This window comes from Syngnathus floridae, chromosome 22 (assembly GCF_059516105.1).
Source record: "Syngnathus floridae isolate MCC-2025c chromosome 22, RoL_Sflo_1.0, whole genome shotgun sequence".
NCBI classification, from domain to species: Eukaryota; Metazoa; Chordata; class Actinopteri; order Syngnathiformes; family Syngnathidae; genus Syngnathus; species Syngnathus floridae.
Window position 1 is genome coordinate 4,530,757 of NC_142434.1, and position 27,071 is coordinate 4,557,827.

At 42.3% G+C, this 27,071-nt stretch overlaps 1 protein-coding gene and 1 long non-coding RNA gene across 2 annotated transcripts in view; one reads left to right on the forward strand and one right to left on the reverse strand.

Annotated features, from left to right (window-relative positions):
• Positions 1-712: 712 nt before the first annotated feature.
• LOC148379346 (uncharacterized) lies at positions 713-21,608 on the reverse strand. Its single transcript, XR_015855283.1, has 3 exons — positions 21,486-21,608; positions 6,216-6,335; positions 713-5,635 (listed from the first exon to the last, which is right to left on the reverse strand). It is a non-coding gene; the product is annotated as an uncharacterized LOC148379346 (long non-coding RNA).
• The window catches only part of tmem178bb (transmembrane protein 178Bb), a 38,268-nt gene continuing 12,051 nt past the window's right edge, over positions 855-27,071 (forward strand). The window contains exons 1-3 of the mRNA XM_088366275.1: positions 855-1,024; positions 1,115-1,792; positions 18,249-18,362. Of these exons, the coding sequence (XP_088222401.1) occupies positions 1,411-1,792; positions 18,249-18,362 (496 nt within the window). The 5' untranslated portion in view covers positions 855-1,024; positions 1,115-1,410. The remainder of the gene's footprint in view (positions 1,025-1,114; positions 1,793-18,248; positions 18,363-27,071) is intronic.

The following is a 27,071-nucleotide window of genomic DNA, read 5'->3' on the forward strand; positions in this document are numbered from 1 at the left end:
TGATTGGATAGTAGCTTTTACTTCCGGGTACATCATAAATTAGTTTTTTTGCATTTATGACTCCTCTAATGTTTGTTTTAATTTACATGGATACGTTATTTAATACAAAAAGGAAAGAATAATACGTTATAAGTAAAAGTGCATATACTAATATGGTAAGGAACATTTGATTAGATTTTGTGTCAAAAGGAAGTCCGTCACTTAACTTTCGACTGCATACATAATATGGGCGGACAAAAATATACAAAGTCTGTTTAAGTTTAAGCGTATAAAATGTTTGCTGGCCTCAAAGTGGTATTTTTCATTTTTTAAAGCGCGTGGATTTTGAGTCCGCTCAAAAGCATAACTGAAATGTGAATCTCATTTTGACCGCTAGAGGTCACTAAAAGACAAGCAGAAAACATCTTCAGGTAACCCGGAGCCTGTAGAGGCAAAAAACTCCCACTAATAAAAAATATTTAGTGTTATCATAATTTAGTGGACATTTTTTTCAATATGGGAATAAGCATTAGTAGTACCAATTGCGTTTTTCTAATAATCAAAGGGATACTGCAGTGTTGTTTTCGGCCACCAGGATGCAGCACAACATCAGGTGACATAAGTTAATGTGTGCATTAAAAATATATTTGTCTATCCATTACTTATATATTAAGGAATGATAATCACTTTATTAATGTTTAAGACGGATCTGAAAAGATCTGCAACTCATAAATTGATACAACTATGAGTATTTATTTATGTTCAAAGTAAATAAACAGCATGTAAGGGCTAATAAAGTATTTAGTGGTCTGTGGTATTTTTAAATGGTCGGTCCGAGCCCTGTGCAAGTAGTTAGCCAACATGCTCGTGTAGACAGATGGGCGTTGATTGGTCGGCCAGGCGGGCGTACGGGTCCGCTCTGGAGCATCTGCCGTCATCAGACGTGCTTGGGGGGGAGGACGCTTTGCTGACTCAACGGGCTGATCCCTCCACATTTCCACGGACCTATGCCCCCCCTCCCCCCGCCGCTACTCGGCCACATCAGGTCTGAGCATTTGCATTCTTCTGCACCCTTTGTCCTTAATGGGTGTTAATGACGTTTTCTAATGGTGTGAATGGTATGTTGCCGAGACAGATGCATGCTGCAGATCCTGCTGCTGCTGCTCAGATGAGATAAGCGTCTTCTTCGTGCTGCAGGAGAAAAAGGACGCAAGAGCGGAGGGTTGGAGAAGACACCGGATTTAAAGGATTATTAATTTTTGATTTTTTTTTTTTTTTGGCTGCTGCATCCCCCCGCCTTCTCATTTAAAAAAAAAAAATCGTGGATTCCGATCTTCAGAGGTGATGTGAGCCGGACCCAAGCGAGACGAGGGTGGAATCCGCAGAGGAGCTGTCCAACGGTCGTGGTGCTGATGCGGCTGTGAGGCGAGCATGGCTGCCGGGAAGTTGCTGCTCTACGCCGGGCTCGCTCTGTCTCTATGCGCCCTGGGCATGCTGGCAGTGGCGATGTGCTCCGACCACTGGTACGAGACCGACGCAAGGCGCTACAAGGAGCGCTGCCAGAGCTTCTCGAGCCGCCGCAAGGACCCGGGCTTCATCTACATCCCCAACAACAGCCTGCCTCTGCGGGCCGGTCGGAGCGCCGCGACCCGCTGGGAGGAGAAGCTGCTCCTGGCCCGTAACCGGCGGCAGCTGTTCGCCATGAGCGCCGCGGACGAGTGCAACAGGCAGTACAACTCCACCAACATGGGGCTGTGGAGGAAATGCCACCGGCTGGGGTTCGACCAGGGAATCGAAGATCTCATCCGGAAAGGTAGAAATCCCAATTGAAAGTTGCACTAATGCCGGGCTGTGTGGCCCTGTGGCAACGTGCTGACATTAATTAATGAAGGGGCGAATCAATTACCCCTGCATGCGTGCCTGATTGTTTATTTCGCTCTTTCCCAATCTTTATTGAGTGAAGCAGTGGCGGTCCGAACTTAAAAGGCGCCCTCGCCTTTCACCACCAAATAAAAACACAAATGAAAAACACAGGCATAGACATGATATTTTCCATTAAATTGTAAAAATGATAAATTCAGCCACAGCAAAAAATAATAAAGATCAATAAATATATGTAGAGGCTATGAATGCAATTGTTTACTGTCACTCCCTCAGAAATTTACAGCCATGATAAGCAAAAATAGAATTACAATGTTATGTGTCCAAAACGACCACATAGGATTGTTATAAAGTTAGCTCAATGCTAACAAACAGTGTAAAACACCATAGACAGGCTAACACTATACATTACTGGCATAGATAGTTGAACAGCTTAGTTGATAATCACCGGTTTATTCAACCAAAGGGTATATTTATTGTCTCACCATTATACAGCCTGTTTGTTGGCATGCTATTTATTTATTTTTTGCCCCCCAGCTGTCCTCCATAGCTCAAGTTGTAGTTTAAATGCTGCTCGCCCGACCTTTCAACTGCAAATAATGACATAATCACGTCAGGGTGCCTGCCAGCTCCACCACTCAGCGTTGCTGTACAAAAGCGTGGAAATGGCAGCACTTTTCTTAATGGGTCTCAATTGCTATTTTCTGGTGCAGACAATTCCACCATTAGGACATCCATGACTTGAATGCTACTCAACTTCCCGAAGGATATATATTACAAATTTCTCAAAACAGTATCATGCCACCTCATAAAAGTCCAAGGATTAAGAATTATAGCAGGTGGTTCTCAAAATATGGAGTGTGGACCACCGAGGGTCCATGAAATTATGTCAGATCGTACATACAGCAATGACATCATCACTTTGAATGTTAAGTTAAACCATTTTCCTAAAAACACACGAAAAAGTGTGTAGTAGGAAGCAGTAGTAATAATTGTCAAATATGTTGAATTTTTACGCAATTTTTTTGCAACTTTTGCAATATTTAGATGTTTTTTTTCCAAAGTTTTTCTTAACTTTACAGTGAGCAATGTTTGAATTTTAATAACAACCTTTTGATACCACTCCAAATCAAAACCTTGGCAGAGGTCCGTGCTATTCCGAATGAATCTAGTGCAGTCTGTGTTTGAAGGAATGCTAGTGAATCACGATGAGTCGCATTGATTATTCATTTACGATTCCTGTCGGTGAAGATGTTGGATTTTTTTTGGACCCTTTCCTAAAGCCGAGCCAAAACAAATGTCGAAATCTCCCTGCGGTTGCTAATGCTACAGAGGCAGCCTGTGTGTGTTGTTAAGAGGACAGGAAGCAGCTCTGTGGTTTTTTTTTCCTGCTAGATGTTGCTGGAATAAATCCAAGCGTGAAAAGAGCGCGGAGAGTCTGAATTGCGCTGCAGCTGTGCCTTTATGCCAGCACGCCTGGCTGGCCTCCGCCGCCCGCCATCTGCAGTAATGGCCAGTCAGAGTGTAAACGCAGAGATCACATGAATGCTTCTATACACCGGCGACATCAGCTTCAGAAAAAAATTGGGATAATTTGTGACAATAACTTTATTCGGAAGGGTCAACGGGCCTGAACACCTTATGTGCAGTGATGATGTAGGGCTAGCTAGCTATCGCTAAACTAGCTAGCGGTGGCATGCTAATTTTAATTAGCTAACACTCATACCTTGCTGATGTGGTATGTTGTCATTTGCACTTTAGTTTTAAGCCTGAAATGATCCTACATTTGGATTTTATGAGGCATAGTGTTAATTTTTAAGAAAATTAAAGTGTGCTTTATGGTCCGAAAAATACGGTTACCTTCCAGACACTTGTATTCGATTTCAATTTCTCGTCCCACGCTAATGAGTCACGCCCTATTTAGTTGATATCGTCACATTTTACACAATTCCATCTGCTAGCTGTCAGGTATGAATCATAACCCGGTTGCGCTTATCACATCGCTGCGTGCCAATCAATTCCGATTCGCCTCATTCTTTAACTATGTTGACGATTGGCGCGCCCATCCATTTGCCTCAACGCCTCATCTGTTTGTCTCCGGGCCGGATCGACGGCATCCATTTGTCTCCGCGCGTCTGCGGCGTCTAGGCCCGGACCTTCCGGATGCGTCGTTATGTAGATTTATGGAAGCGGCGGCGAGAGGCGGACGGTAATGGGTCAACATAAAACACTAAAACCTTGCCTTTTTTTTTTTTTTTTACAAGAGTTTTCGCAGGTCGCATTAAGAACGTAATGGCGTGTGCTGGAATGGATGGATCGAGGGTTAGCCGACATATTTCCAAAGCGGATGACCGCCGCGATTTTCCCGTCAACGACCAAATATGGGCTGATCTCAAAGAATGATGAATTGAGGCCATTACGGCAAGACGAAGTGACAACGTTCTTGCTGCGCACACAAACTGTTGCGAGTCATGGAAAGCTGCCACTTCAGAAATGAAAACATAGACGTTTGTTCTGGCTCCTGTCGGAATGACTGAGGCCTTTAAAAAAATCAAACATTCAGACACTAACCAGAATAAATTCCCATGCTGCACTAGGCCAGAATTCACCACGCCCCAAAATGTATTCCCAAAAGCCGTATTCAAATCATTGCCGCATGATTTGGATGCAAACCGTCGCTCGGCTCTTCTGACGTCAAACGTTTATTTACACGGCAGACGGTTTGTTGCCACCAGGAGTTCTCTCGTCTTCAATAATTTAGGTACACGCGCGAACACCCCCGCGCTCGTTAGCGGTCCCGCTGCGTGCCGGCGACACGCCGAGCCCGGGCCAGGCCGCCTGCCGGCTGCTTCTGCTCGACGTGTCGTCGGATGAATGAAACGCTAAGAGTCACGCAGAGAGCAACGTATATCCGTACTTTGGCCGTTATTTTTGGCATTTATGACATCAAAGTAATGTTATCAAACATGGTTTACAGGGGAGATACTTTTATGACACCCATCCGTTACCATGGCAACCCTGGATTCCATCGATAGACTCTAATAATTATATGTACTTGTCTCGAGGATAAATTAGTCACTTGTCTGGATTTTCTTACAGAGTTGATTGCAATAGAAGAACTGGAAATGTTCATTATAACGGCCTGTCAATCAAAGGTGTGTTCATATTTCTCAGGGTCAGTTAGATAACACACATAAAGTGGGAAAAAAATAATCTGGGGAATGTTCAGCTGATTTTTAGCAAATTGGCAAATTCAAAATATCAAAATTTTGTTGTATTGGGTTTTAATTGAATTTTCCTCCGATGACATCATAGACGGGTTTATGGAAAAAGCGAGCACTTTGTTTTCCATTCGTCGCACGGCGCGGACCCGCAGAAAAAAAAACGATTTGTCCGTCGTTAATAATGAATGATGTTCTCTCTCTTGACAAAACAAAGTGCTTTTTAGATGAGGCGCAGATTGATGCTGATGATTCGTTGCGGGTTCTCCTTTGAGGAGGGATGGAAAAAAGTCCAAAGATTGCTTTTTTTTTTTTTCATGACGTCTCCATGGCGACTGAAGTGTCATCAACTGCCAATTGGCGCCAGGACCCTCTTTTTCATTAAGACTCTCATCCGGACATTAAGCGGGACTTAGCATGTGACTCAAGTGGCGACAGCGTCTTCCCAAGGGTGCCGCTGGCCTCTTACTTACTTGATTGACTTGCAACACGTCCGGCGAACGTCCCGCCTCTCGCTCAATGTCAGCTGGGATTGGCGCCGGACAAATGTGACCCTGCGGAATATATATGATGTCGATAATGAATAAATGGAGTCGGGCTGATGTGTACAAGGTCAGACGGGATTTGTGGACTGAACCTTAACCAGAGCGTTGATTCTAGATTTGGGTGGTGAATGGCATAAAAATTTGGCAACGCTCCTGATATCAAACCTAAGGCCCGAGGGCCAGATACGGCCCACCACCTCATCTTATGTGGCCCGCAAAACAAATTGTTGACTTCATATGTCAATACTGGAATTACAAATTGTCTTTTAAAATATAGACATATTGCCATTCATCTTTTTAAAATATTTGAGCAGTCTTTACTAATCTGTGATTTTAAATCTAGTTTGTTATGTAGCCTATACTTTATATAGCATGAGGCATTTATTTGGGTTGACAGCCATTATGGCCCATCGAGGGAAGCCATGATGCGGCCGGCGACAAAAACGAGTTTGACACCTGAACGATTTGAGATCCAATTTGGGATCCAATTAGATTGGATGCTGCCAGCAAAGCTCACATTTAGCCACCTTCAATTCTGTGCTCGAAGCTTATTGTAGTTCAGGTCATGAATTAAAAAAAAGCTGCTTACATGCAATAATAATAGTAAGCTTCATCGGGGTCATGTGGGAGGGGGGCTTGATGAAACGTTCCCCGATACGAGCGCGCACGATACGGCCGGTCAGGTCCAAAACACACTGCGGAGGCTTGCCTGCTGGATGGAAAAACATGTTTGATTTTACATCAGTGGACATTTCCATTCTCTCTCTCTGTCTCTCGCTTTCTGGCTGCACGTCTTTCCTCTGGCCCCGTTTAATCAAAGGCTTATCAAGTCAAGAGAGCTCCGTGGGCCTCCTACAAGAGCCCGCATCAATCAGATCCTTATTCTGCCTGTCCAAAGACTTGGAGAGGAAGGAGAGCAGATGAAGGGGTCGCTCTGTGGCTCCAGCTGCCTCCCCCCTTCGTCACAAGAAAGGCCTTTTTAATGGCTCAGGACTGCGGGACAATGCAGGAATTCTGTCCAGTTGGGAGAAAAAAAAAAAAAAAAAAGCAATGCTTCTTTTGTGCGCAGAGCAGACCGCCGAGATGTCCCAGAACTTTCTGGAGCACGGGTACTAATTGTGAGCAGGAAGATAAGCCTTCATGGCCTTGTCTCTGTTGCCATGGCAACCTTCTGTGATTAGGTGACATAGCCAAAATGGATCGTCTCGGCCGTACCTCCCTCATTTCCGTTTAAATTCTTAACTTGCACCGAGTTCATAATTACAGAACGCCGAATGATGGGGAGACCGAGGTGGGATGATGAGTGCGTAGGATCTAATTTAACCGGACTACAAAGGAAGGCTGCAGATGGCTGAGGTGTCGGAATTGCTCGAATTCCATCAAACGCAGGCAATGAGTTGCGCAATTGAAACGACGTTGCGCTCTAATGATATCGTTTTGATGAATGGCATTGAGGACACCTGAGGTCAAGGAACGCGTTCACTATTTAGCAGTACGAGCAGCAAATATATTAATACGCATTAGCTTTGGCAGTTTTATGACAATTATCGGTTCGTAGGAGAACATTGAGTCGGCCGGGTTAAAAGGTAAACTTCACGGAATAACACATCGTTCCTTTCCCGCGGGAAATAAATGCGTTAGGAAATGCAAGGAAGAGCAAAATGACCTCTGGCAAAGCACACTGGTCAAACCGAAAGTGAATCACTTTTAACTTTTTTTTAAAGCCCATTTTTTGAAGTACCTCTAGAGCAAAAAAGTGTTCAAATATATTTGTAAATTTTTAGCCGATTTCTTTAAAAAAATATTTTCATCGTATGCAAAATAGTACATTTTAGTAAACTGGTGATTTCTTCTTTGTATTCATATAATTTTAGTTAAAAAAAAGCAAATCATAAAAAAAGTCAAACTTATTAATTGAGGAATCAAATTCAGGAAAAAAAATCATTTACACAAGAAAAATATTTTTCCGATAAGCTTAACGTTCCTATAAATAGCCATATGTACGAGTGCCGCTTTTACGCTGGAAGTAATTCAATTTCAAGGGGTAGTGACTTTGAAATTTCACCCAAAATATGCCCATTACGTCGGCTCATTGGCTCACAGTCCCTTCGTGAGCTTAATTCACCTCTTCACCATGTTCTATTTTTGTCTATAACGAGAGTGCGCTCAACCGGAGGAAAACGGCGCACTAATTAGGCTATAATTTTTAATCATAAGTAATTTGATGATAGCATGACGCAAACATGTTACCAAGACGCCTGGGAACCGAAAAGCATCTTCACATCGTTTGCTGCTGCCTTTCTGTCTTTCCACAATCAGGACTTTTTTTTTTGGCCTCTTTACTGTCACGATTTATGTGACAATTTATTAAGGAAGTTGGATCATAAAGTTTTCCGGGGAGATTCGGCTTTACGATCTTTTGATGGTTGCAGATGCCCGTTGCCTTGCAGGGGTGAGGTGTGTCGGATAAAAGCAGGTGCACGACGCCCGGGGAAGAATTATTTCCCTCTGAGTACGGTGGTCAAAAAGGGTGCCATTTTGACAAAGCGCAAAAAGATTTAATTGATGACAAAAATGTCGTTTAAGTCCTTCATCCCCAAAATTTTAGATCCTTGCACTGATTTGGGTTACTGACATTTTGTTTGAAGTGCTGATACACGAGTTTAAGAGATTTGGAGGTGTTTAAAGAATTATGTTCACAGTTGGAGCTGTCTGATGACTTAAGGAAACCCGAACACCGAAGAACAGAAAATAGAATTGAGTTTTTTCTGTCTTTGTCGCATAAATGACCCGGCAACGACCTCGAGATCAACACCGAGTGACGATTGCGCAACTGCATTTTATCGTTAAGTGTATTCGCGGTGTTTATTTACTTGGCGGTGCCGCTGACAGGCTGTCTGTCACAACCTCTATCGTCGACCTTTTGATGGCAGACTCACGGGAGCGTCCTCGACTGTGCCCTCATCTTAACTCCGAGACAGGTTGCTGACGGAAGACCGTGACCCGCCCGTGAACTTTCGCAACCGTTGATCGGCATCGGTAATCATCAAACGTACTTGGGATGGTTTGCACGACGCTACCTTGACTTCTAAGTTTAGACCAAGTCAGGATTCCCTTTTGAAACCAGAGAGAAAACACAGTGACTTTTTCCGCCATATTGGAATTACGCTGATTAATCGGCTGATTATCGGAAAGAATCCATTTTATCCTCGGGAAAAACAAAAGCGGTGTCCTAGATACGCCGTAAAAGGGTGTGTGAAATTATGCTGGCATCTTAATGTGCACTCTGAGATTTCTTTATTCACAGGTCTACTGATGCACTCGCAAAATGAAATGCGGCCTCGCAACTCCGCAAATAACTTTTACTATCGGGCTCTGTAGAGACACCTCAGCTCCAGCCGATCGTAGCATATTTCCGTCATAAACTAACAATCCGCCACTATGAATGCGGAGAGAATATTTCTCATCCCACGTTTGTTCCAGTGGGGGTTGGTCTTGCGCCAAGTGGTGTCGGTGTCTTGGCGTCAGGTTGGCTCGAGGGTCTTGTTACAAACACCTCAATACCCCGCGGCCATCACGGCGGCGGCTTCCTCCCGCTGCTGTGAAAACCGAAAATGCCATCTGACCCCGTCCTTCCCGCTTCACAATATTTCATAAATTGACTGCCTAAAGTTCGATTGAAAGTTCCAGACCTGATTTAATTCTCCTTTGGGTTTTTAAAACGGGTTGAGGATTTCATTTCCGAAAGTCCTGCTTCCCCTCATTACCTCGACTAACCTGCGCTGCCATTTGGTCAGCTCCGTTCTGCCTTTCCGCTCCACTAATTGAATTCCGAAACAGGATCTGGCCAGACGAAAATAATCAGGGTGAATTATCGCACCCGAATTCAACTCCGCTCGAAATGTAAATGTTATTTTGAATTTCGGACTTATCCCATTTTTTTTTCTATAATGTTCCGTAAATCTTGTTCCTGAATTCACCCCCCGCTATAGATAGACTGCACACTCCACTGCCAATTTAATCCCCCCCAGAAGGCTTAGCTAGACCCCGGTTAATTCTTGTGCGACACAAAAATGCACCACTGGAGATGGAGTGGCCACTGGCCAGTTTTCGAGATGGAGCTCAAGTCGCAGAGTTTAATCACAATTTCTAGACTTTAATTTGCCAGAAAATCAAAGAATTGGGGGCTCGAGGTTGTTCCCTGATACACGCATGAGAAGGTTTTCTCAATCAGTGTGCGGGGGGGCTTAAAATACATTTAGGCTTGTCGTACTTTTTCTTTTTAGTGTTTTTGAGCACACGCAGGCTTGTATCAGTTTTTCTCTCAAGTGATTAGTCACTTGGTATTACCTGATTTGCTCGTCACGTCGGTAATTAGAGCGGCTGACATTCACAGCCAGTCTCTACCTCGCCTTTTTTTTTTTTTTTTTGGCAGTTCCCTGCACACTAGGTGCGTGGATGGGAATTTCAAACGGCAGGCGTGGAGGGAAGCACAAAAGAGCAGCTGCAGCTCTTTGACGTCACGCGCCCGAGTGTAGCCAGGTGGCTCCGTTTGGGCTTCGGTATCACAAATGGGGATCGATAACTCAAGCTTGTCTGGCATGAGGCCCTGGGGGCGGAGTTTGACGATGGCTACTTCCTGGTATTGACGCTGGCGGATGTTGTTCGATTTCAGTCTGTTATTGTCTTAGAGATGGACGGTAATTCTTATGGAAATAATTTCGGATTAAATTCTGTGTCTACACTCATACCTGCCAAATTAATATATCGTTTACATTTAAAAAAAAATAGCATGACTACAAAGCGGCCCGCGAATAAAACGAGTTTGACCCCCTTGCCCTAACTGCACTTTACCACCGATATATTTCCACATGCATTTTTTTTTGGCGAACAAACAAGGTGATAAATGAAGATTGCAAGATCCAGCAAAGGAGCAAGAGACTATATATCACAATCTCTCTCTCTCCTTCATCGCACGCCCCGAAGGAATTGTACAGATGGAGGCACGGTAACTAGGTTATTGCCGCTGTTAATTAAATGCACTCAGTGTGTGTGTGTGTTTTGAGCCCAAACCTTGGGGAAAGAAAGTTAAGTGATAGAAGTGTGAATGAGTAAAAAAAATGGAAGATGCTATACATTGTCAGGATTGTGACGGAAGACCCTGAATTTATCCTCAACTGCCCCTTCCTTGATGAGTATATTTCCATATATTCTGTGCGAAAGGCACCGTTATTGCCATGGCAACAGCTGCCAACCTTACCAAAGCGTAACATCAGCATTATCACGCACAACTGCTGGTGCAGATGCAAATATACACAGAATGCATTTCAAGTCATCTGAGGACATTTGCCAGGTGATTGCAATCCATGGCAGTGATCCGGCGGAGTTGCTCTTTAGCCGTCAGAGTGATGTGGCTAATTGAATAGCGTCCGTCGGTCTGGGTGGCCGCGGGGAACGAGAGACTGTCTGGAGCTTTGAGATGACACGCCGGCTTATTTGTCATGAAATTCAATGAAAAGGCATGACAGCACTTGTTAGAAATGGGCTGATCTCGACCAGACGCACTGACTATTTGCCCAGCTTTTCTATTGTGCACGTGACCATAACTATTTATTTATTTATTTGCTTATTTTTTTTATATATGATTTATTTATATATATATATATATATATATATTTTTTTTTAATTTAAGTTTAATTAAGTTTTATTTGTATTTATTTATTTATTTATTTATTGTTATTTTTTTATTTATTTTGTTATTTATTTATTTATTGTTTAGAATGTTGCGTCATACCCTCATTAACTATTGTCGAATATGGTTGAATGTTGTTGGGCCGTAGCGCCAAGACCATTTTTCCGATTGGCCTAAAATTTGGGATTTACTGTCGTCCCTTCACTATCAACAATTCCACCGAGTTTCGTGAAAATCGAAATATGTTAGGTGATTTGGCATGGAAGCAATTTTGTCCATTATTCAATTTTACAATGGTGGTTTTGCACAAGGTATGTAAAGCTGCACTACACACTTTTGTTACCTTCAAAAAAATGCTTTTATTCATTCTTCCACACTTTAGGCTCCTTTTCTGGTGTATTTCTCAATCCTTGAGGAATTTCGACCAAAGCAAAGTCACTGACAATATTAAGACACCAGGGAACTATATCGTCTTCTTTCAAATCTTCTTCCATACGCATCAAACTGTGTTCACAAGTTAAACGGGGAAATGTGCAGACAAGAGAGGAATTAATGGAACACGACGCACAAGGACGGGGGGGGGGGGGGGGAGTGCCGAGCGCAGCCGGCAGCGACACGCAAGGGGGAATGTTGCCATCATTATTCTAATATCATGCTAATTTTATACGTCCATCTGATTCGGCGGTACGCTCGAAATGCAGAATCAGATGAGACGAAGGACGACGAGTTCTGGAAGTAAGCAAAAGGCGTCCGGATCTAATGCAAAGAGTGATAACGACACAGATTGGGTTTTCTCGGGGACAACATTTGGGCTGACGAATTGTCTTTTTCCCTTTGCTTCCCTCACAGAATGCTGATCCCCCCCCCCCCTGCCGAAGGGCACAATAATTGGACTTGGCCATTGAGGCTTGAAAATCAATTCCATCAATATGTGAAATAGCCCTCCCGTCGTTTCGCTGAGGTGGAGAATATCCACCGTCCTGTCGTTACTGCTCGCTATTATGCTGTCTGAATGGAAGCCCATACAACAAGCTCAATTATAGCCTTTCAAGGAAGTTTAGAAATGCGCATAATATGCCACAATAATGATAATAGTAGACCGGAATTGAAATTCAGACAATGCGTTCTGGCAATTTGGAATGGATTCTTTCCATTATTTCCCTGAAGTCAAACCATCATCATTATAAAACTCATGAAGTGTTTCAAGTTTGGAGAAGTTTTGTTTTTTCTGCTTTGTATTGTGAGTTAAAATTTTTATTATCATCCAGCTTCACTAAAGTTAAACACAAAGAAGAGCTACCGTATTTTCCGGACTATAAGGCGCACCGGACTATAAGGCGCACCATTAATGCATCGTGTCAGATTTTTAATCCAAATCAAATCATTCTCCATTTTATCTTTTTTATTTCAACTTCAGACGCAACAAATTACTTTATAATCACAAAATAATGATCCATAGTCATTTTGATTCATGAGTCATAGTCTTCAGCGGGCCACTTATGATTGATTTCATGACACAATGCTTCGGGCCAGTTTAAATTTAGGAATTTGGTCCATATATAAGGCGCACCGGACTATAAGGCACACTGTCGGCTTTTGAGAAAATTTTAGGTCTTTAGGTGCGCCTTATAGTCCAGGAAATACGGTACACACAGATTCATGAAATTCAAAATGACATCACGAGTTAGCATATCAGAAGGTAATGCTAACGATGCAGCTCTGCTTACCTTTTACTAACAAACAATTCTAATTATGAGTTTGACTGTACTGTATACCTAAAAAAAAAAAACACGGCATTCACGTAATTAAGAAGTGGCAGGTGGAAGGAAGCCATGTCGGCATTAGCGCTGGTGTGCAGGGTTACAGCCCCTCCAGATGCTCCCATTTAATTGTCCGGTACGCTAAGACTCATTCAAAGAGAACGGGATCCGATTAAGGAGACAGATTAAACTGGCCTTGACCCACTCTGTCATCCACAGCCTCGCGTGGAGGTAACACACCCAGCGAGGGTCCAAAAGGAACCCGAGGCAGTCTTGCATGTAGGCCAACATGTCGTATGATGTTAGCTCACGCCAGCTGTCGACATACAAAATTCAGGTCTGGGGGACACGTGGAAGCAGGTCTCACGCAATTTATTTGATTGCAAAAATGATCAAAAAACCATCTGCTGCCTCGTTTTTCGACAGTGCTGTGGGTTGTGCTTCTATCCCTCATTATGAATCAAGCCACGACTTGGGTTAAGCAAGCTATGAGACTGGCGTGTGTGACTTGACCACCAGGGGGCAATACGACGCAAACAGGCAGACGCAAACGAAGAAGAGTTACACAACTACAAGTAAATTTGCAACTTTTTAAAATCTTACTCTTAAAAAATATAATATAATATGGATAATAATTTATAATAAAATATATAAAAATATATACAATAAATAATATATATAAAAATATATAAATGTCATATAAAAATGCAGTCAAAATATAATATAATATGGATAATAATTTATAATAAAATATATAAAAATATATACAATAAATAATATATATAAAAATATATAAATGTCATATAAAAATGCAGTCATAAATAATGCACACAAAATATTTTGAGATGCTATTACAACAACAAAAATGCCTTTAATAGACTTTGCACATTGTGGACATTTATATCTGTTTCATGGTTGCCCAAACCGTAAAGGTTAGCCCTACCTGAGGGCTAGTGTTGACATTTCCTCTCCAAAGCTTCTGATATTCCAATAAAAAAAAAATCCAGTTGGACACAGCACCTGGCTGGATTTGTCTCCATGAATTATCTTTACCGCCGGATTATTTTTCGTGAAATTCTGCTCGGAAGAAATTCACATCATGTGTCCGATCTGTCAGATTCCTGCTAATTATTTCTGCCGGACACATGGCCTTCTGCAAAGTCGCCAGCATCTCTACTCCTCCAAATTTAATGAAACATGCTGTGTTTAATGAGTAATTTGCCTTCCCGAAAGCAGGAGACTTGCTGTCAGTTTGTAGTGATTACATGCTAAGAATAATAATTAAGGAGCTTGGATGAGAACAAAATAGTGGACAGAAAAAAAATATATTGAAAGGAACTTGTTTTGAAAGGAAGATTATTGCATAAAACCTAAAAAAAAAAAACTGGAATCAAAAGCAAGTGACATAATCATAGACTGAAGTAAAAAAGCTGATGTCAGCAATATTTATGTTTTTTTTATGACTAAGTTCTGCTGTTTCGGGAGCTCCCAAATGGCTTGTTTAAAAAAATATGAGGAAAGATTGCCAGCATTACGGTGCCATTTTTTTTTTTTTTTTTTAAGTTGTCTTCATCCTCTCAAATGATTGTGTGCTCAAGGCATTACTCGCTTATTTGGTCGATGAACACGCTTCGAAGATAAATTTACTTTCCAGGGGTTTAAACTGAGATGAAGAGGAAACGCTTTTAATTGGTGGAGACCAAAGAAGCAGGTCTGACATCACAGTGTGAAATAGAATTAACCCGGCAGAATAGTCACGACACCACGCTGTGATGGATATGTCTACCTTCTAATAAGATCATTTTAACACTTGCCAACTGCCAACACGTTTCGAATTAAGAATATTTTTTAAGCAAACACAACCATTAAGTATTGATATAATTAAACAGTGGAAATAATTTTTGCCGATTTTTTTTTTGCTTCAAAACAAAGCGACATTGCGCTGCTCCTTCTGTTGTGAACAACTCGGCCACTAGGGGGCAGTCTAACAAAGACACACAAAGAAGAGTTTCGCAACTGACTCAGTTAATTGAAGTTCGAGTTATATTATTGTTATATTGTCGATCTACATGTGTTGCGAACCGTTTGTGTTCGAATATCCCGCTATCATCTCCGAGCATTTATTTATGGAGGCCAATGTTTGTGCTTTGGGATTATAGCGAGTGGAATATTTTAAGTCATGGATCACTCGAGATTTTCCGCTATTCATGTGGGAGAGGGGCCAAGTCCCTGCCGCATGGGAGATGACAGTAGTTGGAAAAAATATGGCAGTAATATCTTACTTCAGATATCTGGAGTCATATTTAATCAGGTTCAGGGCCTCCAAAAGACATATGCTTCTAAAAATTGCTTGGCCAACTGGATTTGCGCTATTCCCTGGATGCTCACTCGAGTCACAGTACACACACACACATAAACACACAGACAGAATGTGTTAGGTTGTTTGTAAGGCTACATTAAAAGACAGCTGCTATTAGCGACTCCAGGGTGGTCCACTTTCACCCCCACCACTTTTCTCCTCCCTTCAACCGGCTAAGCCTCGGCGACGCCAAGCACCCCCCCACATCTGCCCATCCTTGGAGCAGGACGGACAGCATCCCCGGCTCGAGCTTTTCCATGCTAATCCCGCGGGCCTGGCTACAGGGTGGGCGGGGCGAGTGAGCATTGAAGTGGGTCACACCAAAATGAGGCCATGCCGAGCTTGAACTGTAGCAGCAGCGGAGGCGGCGGTGGCGGCGGCGAGCTCCCATCTGCCACGAGCGGCGATGACAAACGGAGCTGGCCTCGTGTTGCCGTTGGGCGAGGCGCTAACCCTCGAATCCATTAATATGCTTCTTTTGGAATGCTCATAAAATTTGAATAGATGTTCAACAACCCGACTAAGTGTTACTGGATCTGCGTTTCTTGACTTTTTTTTGGGCGCAGCTGTCAAAAGGTGTTCCGACACCTGCTCCACCAAATTTAGCAAGGAAAAATGACACCTCGGAGACACACTAGTCACTCGTAGTGACTACTGAAATGTCAGACATTTTGAAAAAGATCCGTATTGAATAGGGATTTTATTTGTCGTTATCTTTTTTTGGGCAGTTATGGTCAATGTTAATTCCAGAACCAAAAATTGTTCTCATAGGGAATTTTTTTTTGAAATAGCAGTGGAGGCCAGTGCGTATTGTTCCCCTCTGCACCCTTTCCACTCCTCCAGAACAGTCAGTCCACTTACGAGAATGGAAATTGTGTCTGTCTCCGAAATGTTTGCAGAAGGGCTGAAGGGCAATTTAGCTAAAATGACTGAGTTGGAAATCCATTTCAGGAGAGCGGAAGCAATATGCAGCCGCTGTCGTGACAGTGCTTCTCCGTGAAGGGGTGTAATCTTGTGTAATGTAACGTGTCTACTGGCTACAAAATGCCCCCCCCCCCCCAAAAAAAAAGACCAAATAAGCTAAAAAAAGATTAAGCTGCTGCCGTGTCCAGTAGCAATGGAGGTGAATGTCGTACTCCTAGGGAGAGACGGAAATGAAAACGTGAACGGTAAAGGCGGTGATTTACACGGCAGGATATTGAACGGATCGGGATTACATCGTTGCTGTTTCTCGTCCATTTTGGTAGAATGACAATTTTTCAAGATATGAGCCCCTCACTCTATCACTAAGGACTGGATGTCCCTGCAAATTGCCTGATCAATATGAAAATTACTTATCTGATTTCTACTCCCCAGTAATTTGCTGGTCACATATTGTATTGATAAAACCTCTTGTTAAGTCGTACGTGTTACTTGACACTCGTTAAGGGAGGGGCGGAGGGTTTTGTTGTCCCTCGAGGGAGAGAAAACCGTGATGTCACACATGGTTGGACTCGACTGGAGTGTTTTATTTAAAAAGTGGAAAGCGTCATGGGAAAAAGAAGTTTGTCACGGCTTGTCCATGAGGAACCGAAGATGCTCGGTTAATTACCGTGCTTTTTATGCCGTGCGGGTGGGATAGCAAAAAGATTTACTCGGCGCTCCGTTTGGTGTCTTGAGATGAATGTCACGGAGAATACCCAAGTGATAGAGAAATCTCCGGTCCATCTTTCAGTTTTATGCTTAGTCATCCATCATAGTGGAACGGAGAGGCTGAAGATATTTCGGGATTGTCTCTGCCATCTTGGATTCAGTGTTGCCCAAGCAACGTTGATGTCGGTTTTATTATACTGCATTATCACTTCTAATGGGATCCTTCATGTATGTATCTACAAACGGGTTCATTGGTTATTGGAGAGCTGCAAACGGTTGGGCTTTATTGGCCCATTTCAAATCCCTCCAGCACTTTGTGGTTTCCACAGCAAAATCCATTTGAGCTCCCTAACACTGCAGGCCTCTGACTTCCTAAGCTCGTCTGTCTTTTTTTTTTGTTTTTTTCTTTCCGCAACGTGACATCAGCCCAGTCGACCAAAGCTGCCTGGATCACACGGAGTCAGAGAAAATAAAATGGTTCAAACACTAGGTAGAGAAGACGGTTCCGAGGTAGCGGATGACGCGGAGTTGAAGTTGATTAATTGATTTTTTTTTTTTTTACACTGTGGACCGGTTTTGATTTTGCTCACCTTTTGTTCCTGTAGCAGATTTAGATGCATATTAATTTAAGTTATAGTATTTTATTGTATTTTATTTTATTGTATTTTATTTATTTGTTTATTTTAGGGTAGAATGGGAGCTGACTGTGGTGTTGACAGCCATGAAAGGCTAATTATCATTATCAGATATTGCGATCTTTTTGGTGTGTGCATGACTGCAGGGTGGGTTGGGCTAGATGGGGGGGGGGGGGGGGCACTGATATTCTCATGATCTCTGTTTGCGCAGTTCAAATCTCCCCGGACTCAGATAATATAGCGTTCAATAAGCTTGGCGACTTGGACCAGAGATAATTAGAGTGGACATGCTGTAATGGTGTCCACAGAAAAGTAGCAGCCATTAAATTAGAATCTGGGAATAAACATTTATTTTGGATGAGAAAGTTAATGGTGTCCAAGTTGTAAATGGACTCTTGCAAGTGGCTGCTTCTCCTGCGTGTCATCAATGGAGCTTATGCAACCGATGAGTCAGCGAAGGCGCCTATACGCGAATCCGTCCGTCTTCCCGCTTTTCGCATTGGGAATTGAGCCTATATTTCAACTCACTCTTTTTCCTTTGCAGGTTCTATTGGGAGATGCTCCTTCATCAAGTACCACTACTCCTCGGGCACAATACCCAAAAACCTCTCGTATAACATCACCAAGACAATAAGGCAGGATGAGTGGCACTCCCTCCGTAAGTATCTTCCTGTTTTTGTTCTAAAATTGTGAAAACGGGTCTGGAGAGTCCCATTGCATAAAATTGATATTGGTGATATTTTGGGTCCAGCTAGTCCTGAGGGAACCCGGTTCTTTTAGCTTTAATACCGTATTTTCCACACTATAAGGCGCACCTAAAAACCTCCCATTTTCTCAGTGCGCCTTAAATATGGACTAACTTATTAAAGTAAGCTTTACGTGTTTATTTTGTGTGTTGTGTGATGTTAACGTTTGAGCAACGTTGAGTTATTGATATATTGTTTTCACTATTTCGAGTGTTACTATATTGTGATTGGATTAACGTTTGAGCAACATTGAGTTATTTATTCTATGCGCCTTATAATCCAGTGCGCCTTATATATGGACCAAATCTTAAAATGGGCCATTCATTGAAGGTGCGCCTTATAATCCGGTGCGCCTTATAGTGCGGAAAATACGGTACACTAATGGCGACTATCAAAAAACTGTATAATGGCAGTTGAACTATCTCATAGATGCTAAAAAGACGGCGTCCACAGCCTTGGAGCCTTTTTGTGCAGCTTCTTATGTATTTCCCAATCATATGTAATATAAAATATAAAAAATACAAACCGTGCTCTAAATTGGTGCGAAAAATGAAAGACAGACAGCTGGGTCCGCCGAGGATGGCAACAAAGAGAAGTTGCTATTCTCATGCTCCGGCACCTGACAGCAAGTGACTAGTCAGACGGCAACAGTGACAGTATGAGGTCAACGCGTGTTTCCACTTGGCCTGTCGACCGGCGAGATATACACAAAAGGCCCCTGAAGGAATCAGCTGAGCATGTCAGGTGTCCTCAGAAAACTGGACTTGTACAGTATATCCCTCTGACCCAGTGCTGATATAATCCAACAAGCCCCGCCCCCTGCTGCTTTACAGGCTGATGGAATCAAAGTAATGTGATTGGGGATCACGCTGGATCAAAACGTTTGAAATGTTTACTAATTCCACAAATGAAATTTATAACGCTAACACAGTACAGATTTGATGTTTTGGAAATATGATAAATGGAAAAAGTCTCTTGGTAGGTCCTCGGTTTTGAACAAACCATCTTTTCATCTCCAGTGAAGGACACAAAGAGTCTCCTGGATTGAAGTTCAGCTGCCGATTTAAATGGAAGCAGTCACCTTACTTAATATATTTTTTTATTTTATGATGTGGCTTTTTATCCACGCGCGATCTTTTCATCTCTGCTATATCTTGGCCGGCTTCCAAAAGCAGATAACTCATATTTGCGACAAGAAGGTCACCTCTGTGCAGTCTGGAGATGTTTAATGTCCTTATTACTGCGTCGACCCACGCAGGATATCAAGGCGAGATAACTCTCCCGCTCTTGAACCGATGGTCCGTCTCTCCGGCGTGAAAGCCACAAATGTAAATAGCAAAAGGCCGAGTAAACAAATCTCCGTCCGATGACGAAGCGCTTGCGCTCGTGACTCGAATGACCCGTTGAGATTTATCGTTGAATCGATTTGGAGTCGACGCGGGGCAAATACAAGTCACGGTCAACTGTATTTATTCAAGTCGAATGTCAATAAAATCTGTGTCAAATTCTGGTCAGTCATTAACCACGTTTTGTAAAATGTCAGTTAATAGTTATTGATTCTGAGAATTTTCGTAAATTACGGTCAGACTTTGAAGCCTTCTTTGGTCAGCAGATAAATAGTTTTGTTGTTGAACTCCAGAGATGGCGTGGATCAAATCCGCCCACGCCACCCAGCCTTGTATGGATTAAGTAAGAATGACAACCTGCTCAGGCTTTTCATGAAGTGTGTGAAATTGAACTCGGGCACGCCCGACACACATTTACAGAAACAGTGGGGGGGGGTGACGACGAGGCCGCCGGCGTCGCTAGGAGATGAACATGATACTCATTTGCTTCTGTCAGTCAACAAAGAAATAAATAAAGAGTTTGGACGCGCCGCTAAATCAGGAACTAAATTTTTTTTTTCGATTACCGCAGAACATCAAAGAAACAGACACGATTGTCTGTCGCGTATGCATTTTTCCAACGCCGCATCTTAGGGATTTGGTGACTTCAAAAGAAACGTTAAAGCTCACTCCGGAACCGACGACGTATAATCCCAAAAAGGTTGCGATGGAATAGGCTGTGGCCACACCCACTCGATTTCCCTGGTGTGAAGCTGACAGGGGTTTAACTCATTGAACGGCATCGATTCTTTGTAGCTCAGGTTCTCGGCTTTCATGCCGTCAAGCTGATAAAACCCGAAGCTTTTCATTGATCGCGGGTGCTTAGTGTCTGCTTTGCGAAGGCTTTACGTGCTCTTTCACCGGCGAAACCACTTCAAGGCTACATTGCTAGCAGCTAGCATTAGCATTCAAGGATTTAAACATTTAGTCATTGTGTGAAGCTACTTTAGAAATCTAACAGGCTCCAACAAATATATCACTCTACCCAAAGACTTAAAAGCGATATTGCTAGTAGCTAGCATTAGCATTCAAGGATTAAAACATTTAGTCATTGTGTGAAGCTACTTTAGAAATCTAACAGGCTCCAACAAATATATCGCTCTACCTAAAGACTTAAAAGCGATATTGCTAGTAGCTAGCCATTAGCATTCAAGGATTTTAAACATTTAGTCATTGTGTGAAACTACTTTTGAAATTTAACAGGCGCCAACGAAAATATCGTTATACCCAAAGACTTAAAAGCGATATTGCTAGTAGCTAGCCATTAGCATTCAAGGATTTTAAACATTTAGTCATTGTGTGAAGCTACTTTTGAAATCTACCCGGCTCCAACAAAAATATTGTTCTACCCACAGGAGACTTCAAAGTGACATTGCCGGTAGCTAGCCATTAGCGTTGGAGGATTTTAAACATTTAGTCAAGCTAGTTTCGAAATCTAACAGGCTCCAACGAAAATATCGTTCTACCCAAAGGAGACTTCAAAGTGACATCGCTAGTAGCTAGCCATTAGCATTGGAGGATTTTAAACATTTAGCCATTTTGCGAAGCTACTTTTGAAATCGAACAGGCTGCAACGAAAATATCGTTCTACCCAAAGGAGTACCCACCGACTCGAGAGTATTTACATAACCATATAACAGCTTGACTTACGTCTCAACTTCACTAATGACTCACTGAGTCAGCAAAGGCCGCCGACTGTGGGTTTTCCTACGCATATCCGTGGCATGATACCACTCCATCCTACATATCTTGATATATTTTCAATGACTGCTCCGTCAGTTTTACGACCTAAAAGCTACATATTGCTTGGAAGTACTTGCAGTATATCTTTAATATATATTAAAGTAGATGTATTTATTTTTTTTGCACATTGACACTGCGGCACACTCAGGTTCAAATTACCCCGCGGCAGACTAAAAATTCATTTGGTGCTTGTATACAAACAATTAGAAAGTACATTTTTTACAATATGTCCTCTTTAAGACTGGAGAAATAATTAGAGATGTGCGCTAAGGTGCCCTGAAAGCATATTAAATGTGATATCTGGCATATTATGCTCTTGCTAAACTCCTTTCTAGAACCATAATAAGGCCATAGAGGGAAATTTGCCAGTTATGTTTGTATTTATTGCTGTTTTTTTCACTTGACTATATATCAATTGAAACAAGCCAAATCACGATTAGCTTATCAGCTCATAGCGTGCGATGCCAACAGTGAAATATTATTTTTAGACATGATGAAAGACAGTGCAACACACATGCACATGCAATCACCCGCGCAGTTCTGGAATCTTACCACTTAATAATATCTGATATGTATCTAAGTTTAGCATCTGACACCAGATCTGCCATCAAAGCAATTATGCTAACCAGCAGGCAAATATCCATCCAATAATGAAAACTGTTTCTGTAATTAGACATGGAGGAAGGATTTTTTTTGATTGAGCTTTGTCACTCACATAAATGCAGAATCCGAATTATATTTTATGTCAAATCCAAAAATGTGACAAGGGTCAAGAGTGGGTCACATCAACATACATTGATTTCCTGTAAGATCTTCGGATCATTTGCATGTGTAAAATTAGAACCCTGCTGTGCAATTGCTTTCCTGTTCCCTTCCGCCTCATCGCAGATGGGACGAGTCAAATTTACCCTACGGTTGAGTAGCTTCGTAATCCATTGATTCCATCAAAAATAACGATCTCCTTAAAGCAAATTGATGCCGAACCAGGATGGTAGCGTATGTTCAGCTCAGCCGTGATGAGACTTGCCAGGTTAGCTCACCGTGTTCACTATCGTGCCAACCTGACTCATTGTGCCGGCTCATGTCGTGTGATGAGATGCGCTTGAGCGTGAGCATCGGGACGCCCTTGGCTGAAAACGCGACACTGCCAGGTCAGGCAACTCTCCAGTGATACTCTCAAACCGACACGGAGAATCGAGCACATACTGTATTTGTTTTTAATTTTCCTGAGGATTTGGTCAACAAAATCTGGTTCGGACCAGTGGATAGAAAAATTGAGTTGGTGGTGGGTAGTATGCAAAGTTTCCTTGTCGCTGGCGGCAATCGGAGATTACGACGTCGTTAAAAAGCTAGACGGGGAGTTGGGAGAATTCATATTCATGGCGACAAAAATCACAGTTGAGAAAATGTGCACCGATGTGTGTGTACATATTGCTCCTGTGGCCTAAAGCAGGTGGATCGCGGCCCTCTAGTGGTACGTGGCGGTATTGCAGATGGTCCGGAAAATCGGAAATGGGAAATAATTGTAGCATTTTTAAAAATAAAATTGATTTATTATTTAGACTTGATTTTTTTTACAACCCCAAAAATGGGACACTAAATTTTAACGTTATACCCAAAAGTTTAGCTCCGAACATAAACTATCAAACCGTTTCTAATTTTATAGTTGCACAGAACAGCAAATTTGGAAGCGGTATAAAGTGCATGATTTTATGGAACATCCCAAAAAGTGGGACAATTAATACACACCTAAAAGTTTGGCTCCTAGCAACTCGTGTTCTTGCCATTTTATCGACGACATGAATTTTGAAGATTTTTTTAAAATTTAACACTACCTACAGGCGATCATTTTAATAACCTAGTTGAGGAAGTCCATTTGAGGTGATATGGGATACAAAAAACATTTTAAAAAAATGCCATATTTGAGGAGGCACGTTTCAAATCACTGTTCTCCTAATCTCGTCTATATTTATCCATGTCGATAATCCTTTTTTTTTGCATATGAGCCTACTGAAAATAGGGCTTCACCCCCCCCATTCCAATCCCCATTTCCATTCTTCGTGGGAGAGCCGGAAAAGAAATTGTGCCATGTCTCATGTGCGCTCAGTTGAGAGTCTGTGAGTCACAGTAGCCCCTGGATCCAGCTTCGGGTTTAACGGGATTTGTCGGCAAAAGCCATTCTTACTCGAGCTCACGTGCTTGAAAAGGTGGGAAGATCTAAAATGGTGAAGTCACTTTTGTGCTGCACTTCGGCACCGAAGTAAATTTTGTTCGTCAGGACTAAAGTATCTTGTATCTATGTCTATTCATTTGCCCCCTAGTGGCCAAGACGTGCATACCAGAAGAAGGCCTTTTGAATTCAAGCGTGAAATGATTGATTCGACTTTCTGATTCTATTATGCAGTATGTAAATGACTGACATCACTTCCTCTTTGAGCCTCTCTACGATGCGTCACTCGAGAAAGTCCCCGCAGCAGCATGTTAGTCAGACGTCGGAAACGAGGTTGCACAATTCGAGGCTTAGCGAGATAAACATTGGTTAATTATTGCGCTGAAACAGACAAAGGGAATTCGTAAGTATATGTTCTATAAATAATGCACTGTATATTGTACCTACGTATTTTTCCAGGGCCAACGATACATTTTTTCATATCTTTAATTTCACCTGAAGCTACACTCTACGACCACACATCTAAACATCTCAACTGGTTCTGAACCGTCTTTTGATAGGACCAAAAGCAAACAAAACATCCCGCGACTTCTAAGCTTTCAAAACTAACACCGCTTGACAACTGATTACGCAAATAGCGCCCTGTCCAATTACCCTTGCAAAGATTAACAGTTCATTTACATTTGGAAAGTCGATCATTGCGATCAATCTATCCTCTCTGAGCTCTAGTGCATACACAGAGACTTCATTTCAATCTGCAGTTTGGCCTGTTTGTCACAATGCGTCACTCGCTAATACACTGAAGACAGATTTATTGATAGCGTCGCTATCTGGAAATGCGTAACGTAATTCCCGCCTTTTCTGTTTCACGGTTGCCAAGAAGAAAGACTTGGAAGACCTTGGAGCGGCAGTGACTGCGAAGGCTACAATGGAGGAATGTAAAAAGTTACTTGTAATATACGTTATTGTGACCTGGCTCAAATTGAGACACCTCAAATTATTTTCAAAGACACAATAGATAGAGTAGCTAGCTAGTTTGCGATACATGTGATAAAGTAGATACAATAGCTAGCTAGCTAGCGATGGATGTGATAAAGTAGATGCAAACCTAGCTAGCTAGATAAAGTAGCTATAATAGCTAGCGAGATAGTTTAATCTCAGGTCGTCTGTAAGATTAAAATATATTTTGCAATATTCTACAAAACTAGCATTATGTTTTACTCATTAGTACTTCAGTTCTTCTTATTATGATTATGAAATCATTGTCGATCATGTCAGCGTTAGAAGTAGCCTGGACTGAATTAGTGGGGGCGACTGTAGTGCGGCAGTAGCAAATAGCTGGCGGATTTTTTCGGAAAAGGCGAGCAACATGAAAATAAAAACTAAAAAAGCTGAAGGGAAACATCGCAGCCTTGAAGTGACATTTGTGTATGATTCATATTCACTATCTGTCTGAGTCATAGCAAAAAGAGACACTTTTATGGAGTAAGTCTGTTCCTTTCCAAAAGATATTTTCTTGCACGAAATATGCCCAGTTTGGAAGATTTTTCACGACTTATTTTTTGAGCAATAAAGACATTTACTGTTTATTGCATGATTATATCGTACGCATTTTATTCTGCACTGGGTGTTTCTGTCAAACTGTTAATCCGGTTAGTAACATCACAGAGCTTCTGTGTCCACCAGCTGAGAAATCCTCCAGTTATTTTGGGCTGACTGAGGGGAAAAAAGGGGGAGACAGAGAGCTTAAGTTGACTTCGATCAACTGCCACACAGGATTTCACAGTGGACTAAGATTCCTCATGCTTACTGTGATTATTTTACCCGAGGAACCCTCATGACCTCAACCTGACTGAGAACCCGGCGCTTGCTCTTCAATTAAATCTGAAATTTATTTTGGAGTGATTTCCGTTAAGAACATAGTCCAGGAACCAATTAAACTCAAGGTACCGCAATTCTCTAGATTGACAGGTGGGCACAAGATGTTCCAATACCTCCGCTGTCACATTTCTATTTTAAGCTCCATTATTTTGCCGCTGTAATTAAGGATGATTAAAATGAGTCTACACCGGGGCTGATAAGAGACGGACGGCGGTGTGTGCGTGGGTGCACAGATGGACGCGTCACACGAGCCGGTCCCCAGCGGATACATAATCTCGACGCTGGAGAGACAATGTGTCCGGCTGTGGCGACGCGTGGAGTCAGGCTTTGTCAAGTCAACTTCCCGTCTCTTATCTTCTCCCCGCACTCGTGCGGCAGCGCCACTCTGCAGCCTTCAGACGCCAAGGTCAAAGCCAACCCTCCCGCCTTCAACTTGCTTCACTCTCGATGTTCGCCCCATGAGAATAATCCTCAGACGCCCAGGCAGACAACTTGTCTGCAGACAACAAGCGTTTTTTTCTATTTTGACGTCGCCAACTCAGAAGGCTTCTTATTTATATTCATGTCCTTGTTTAGGTTTAGGTTGTTTAGGTTTTGTTTAGGTTCCTTCACACTATTATTGCCAAGGACATCTCAATCAGAATGTTTTTAGATAACCCAAGAAAGTTTGAATTTCAGAGCAACAACTTATGGACAGATTTGACAGACAGCAGAATTCATCGTCCAGGTCCTGAAGGAGCAAAGCAGTTCCAGACGGTCGTTCGACTGAAAGCATGAAAATGATTTTTACAGCTCAACTGGGTTCCGTTGGTGTGTATTTGCCAGAGGATTGTGAAATTTCTCCTAAAAATCTTACAACATATTTGAGCTATATCACCTGCTAGCAACAACGCTAACAATCAGTCACAGCTCCATCACCAGGCTCATAACAAAAAATGACAAGTTACTGTCTCCACTTACAAGACGTTCCGCAGACACCCACCAAAATGATTTAAAAAAAAATATTCTCAGGAAGTCTGTTGAATCGTTTTCAAATGGAAACCATCCAATGAATGTCAATCACGTTTCTTCTTTTTACCGCGACTCTCCCTCCCTCTGCTTTCTGAAAAGACGACAACTTGCTCTCTTGGTAGATTTCAGAAGCAGTTGCGGCTTGACTTTGAGCTTAAATCCTCCTGACACAGAGTCTCGGATAAAACGCCGTGACTGTGGGAGGTTGGAAGCATAAATGGGGGGGGGGGGGGGAGCAGATGATATCAGCCAGCCTTGCAAATAGGTGAGATTGCGTTCTGTAATGCGTGTTTAGCGTGCATACTGTTACACAGCAATGAAATAGACTTTATGTAAATTTCTTTTTGAGGTAGAATATGAATATATTAGTGAGAATTAGCATGCGACTGAGCCCCTACCGACCCCTTCTTCTATGCATTCCAAATTACCCC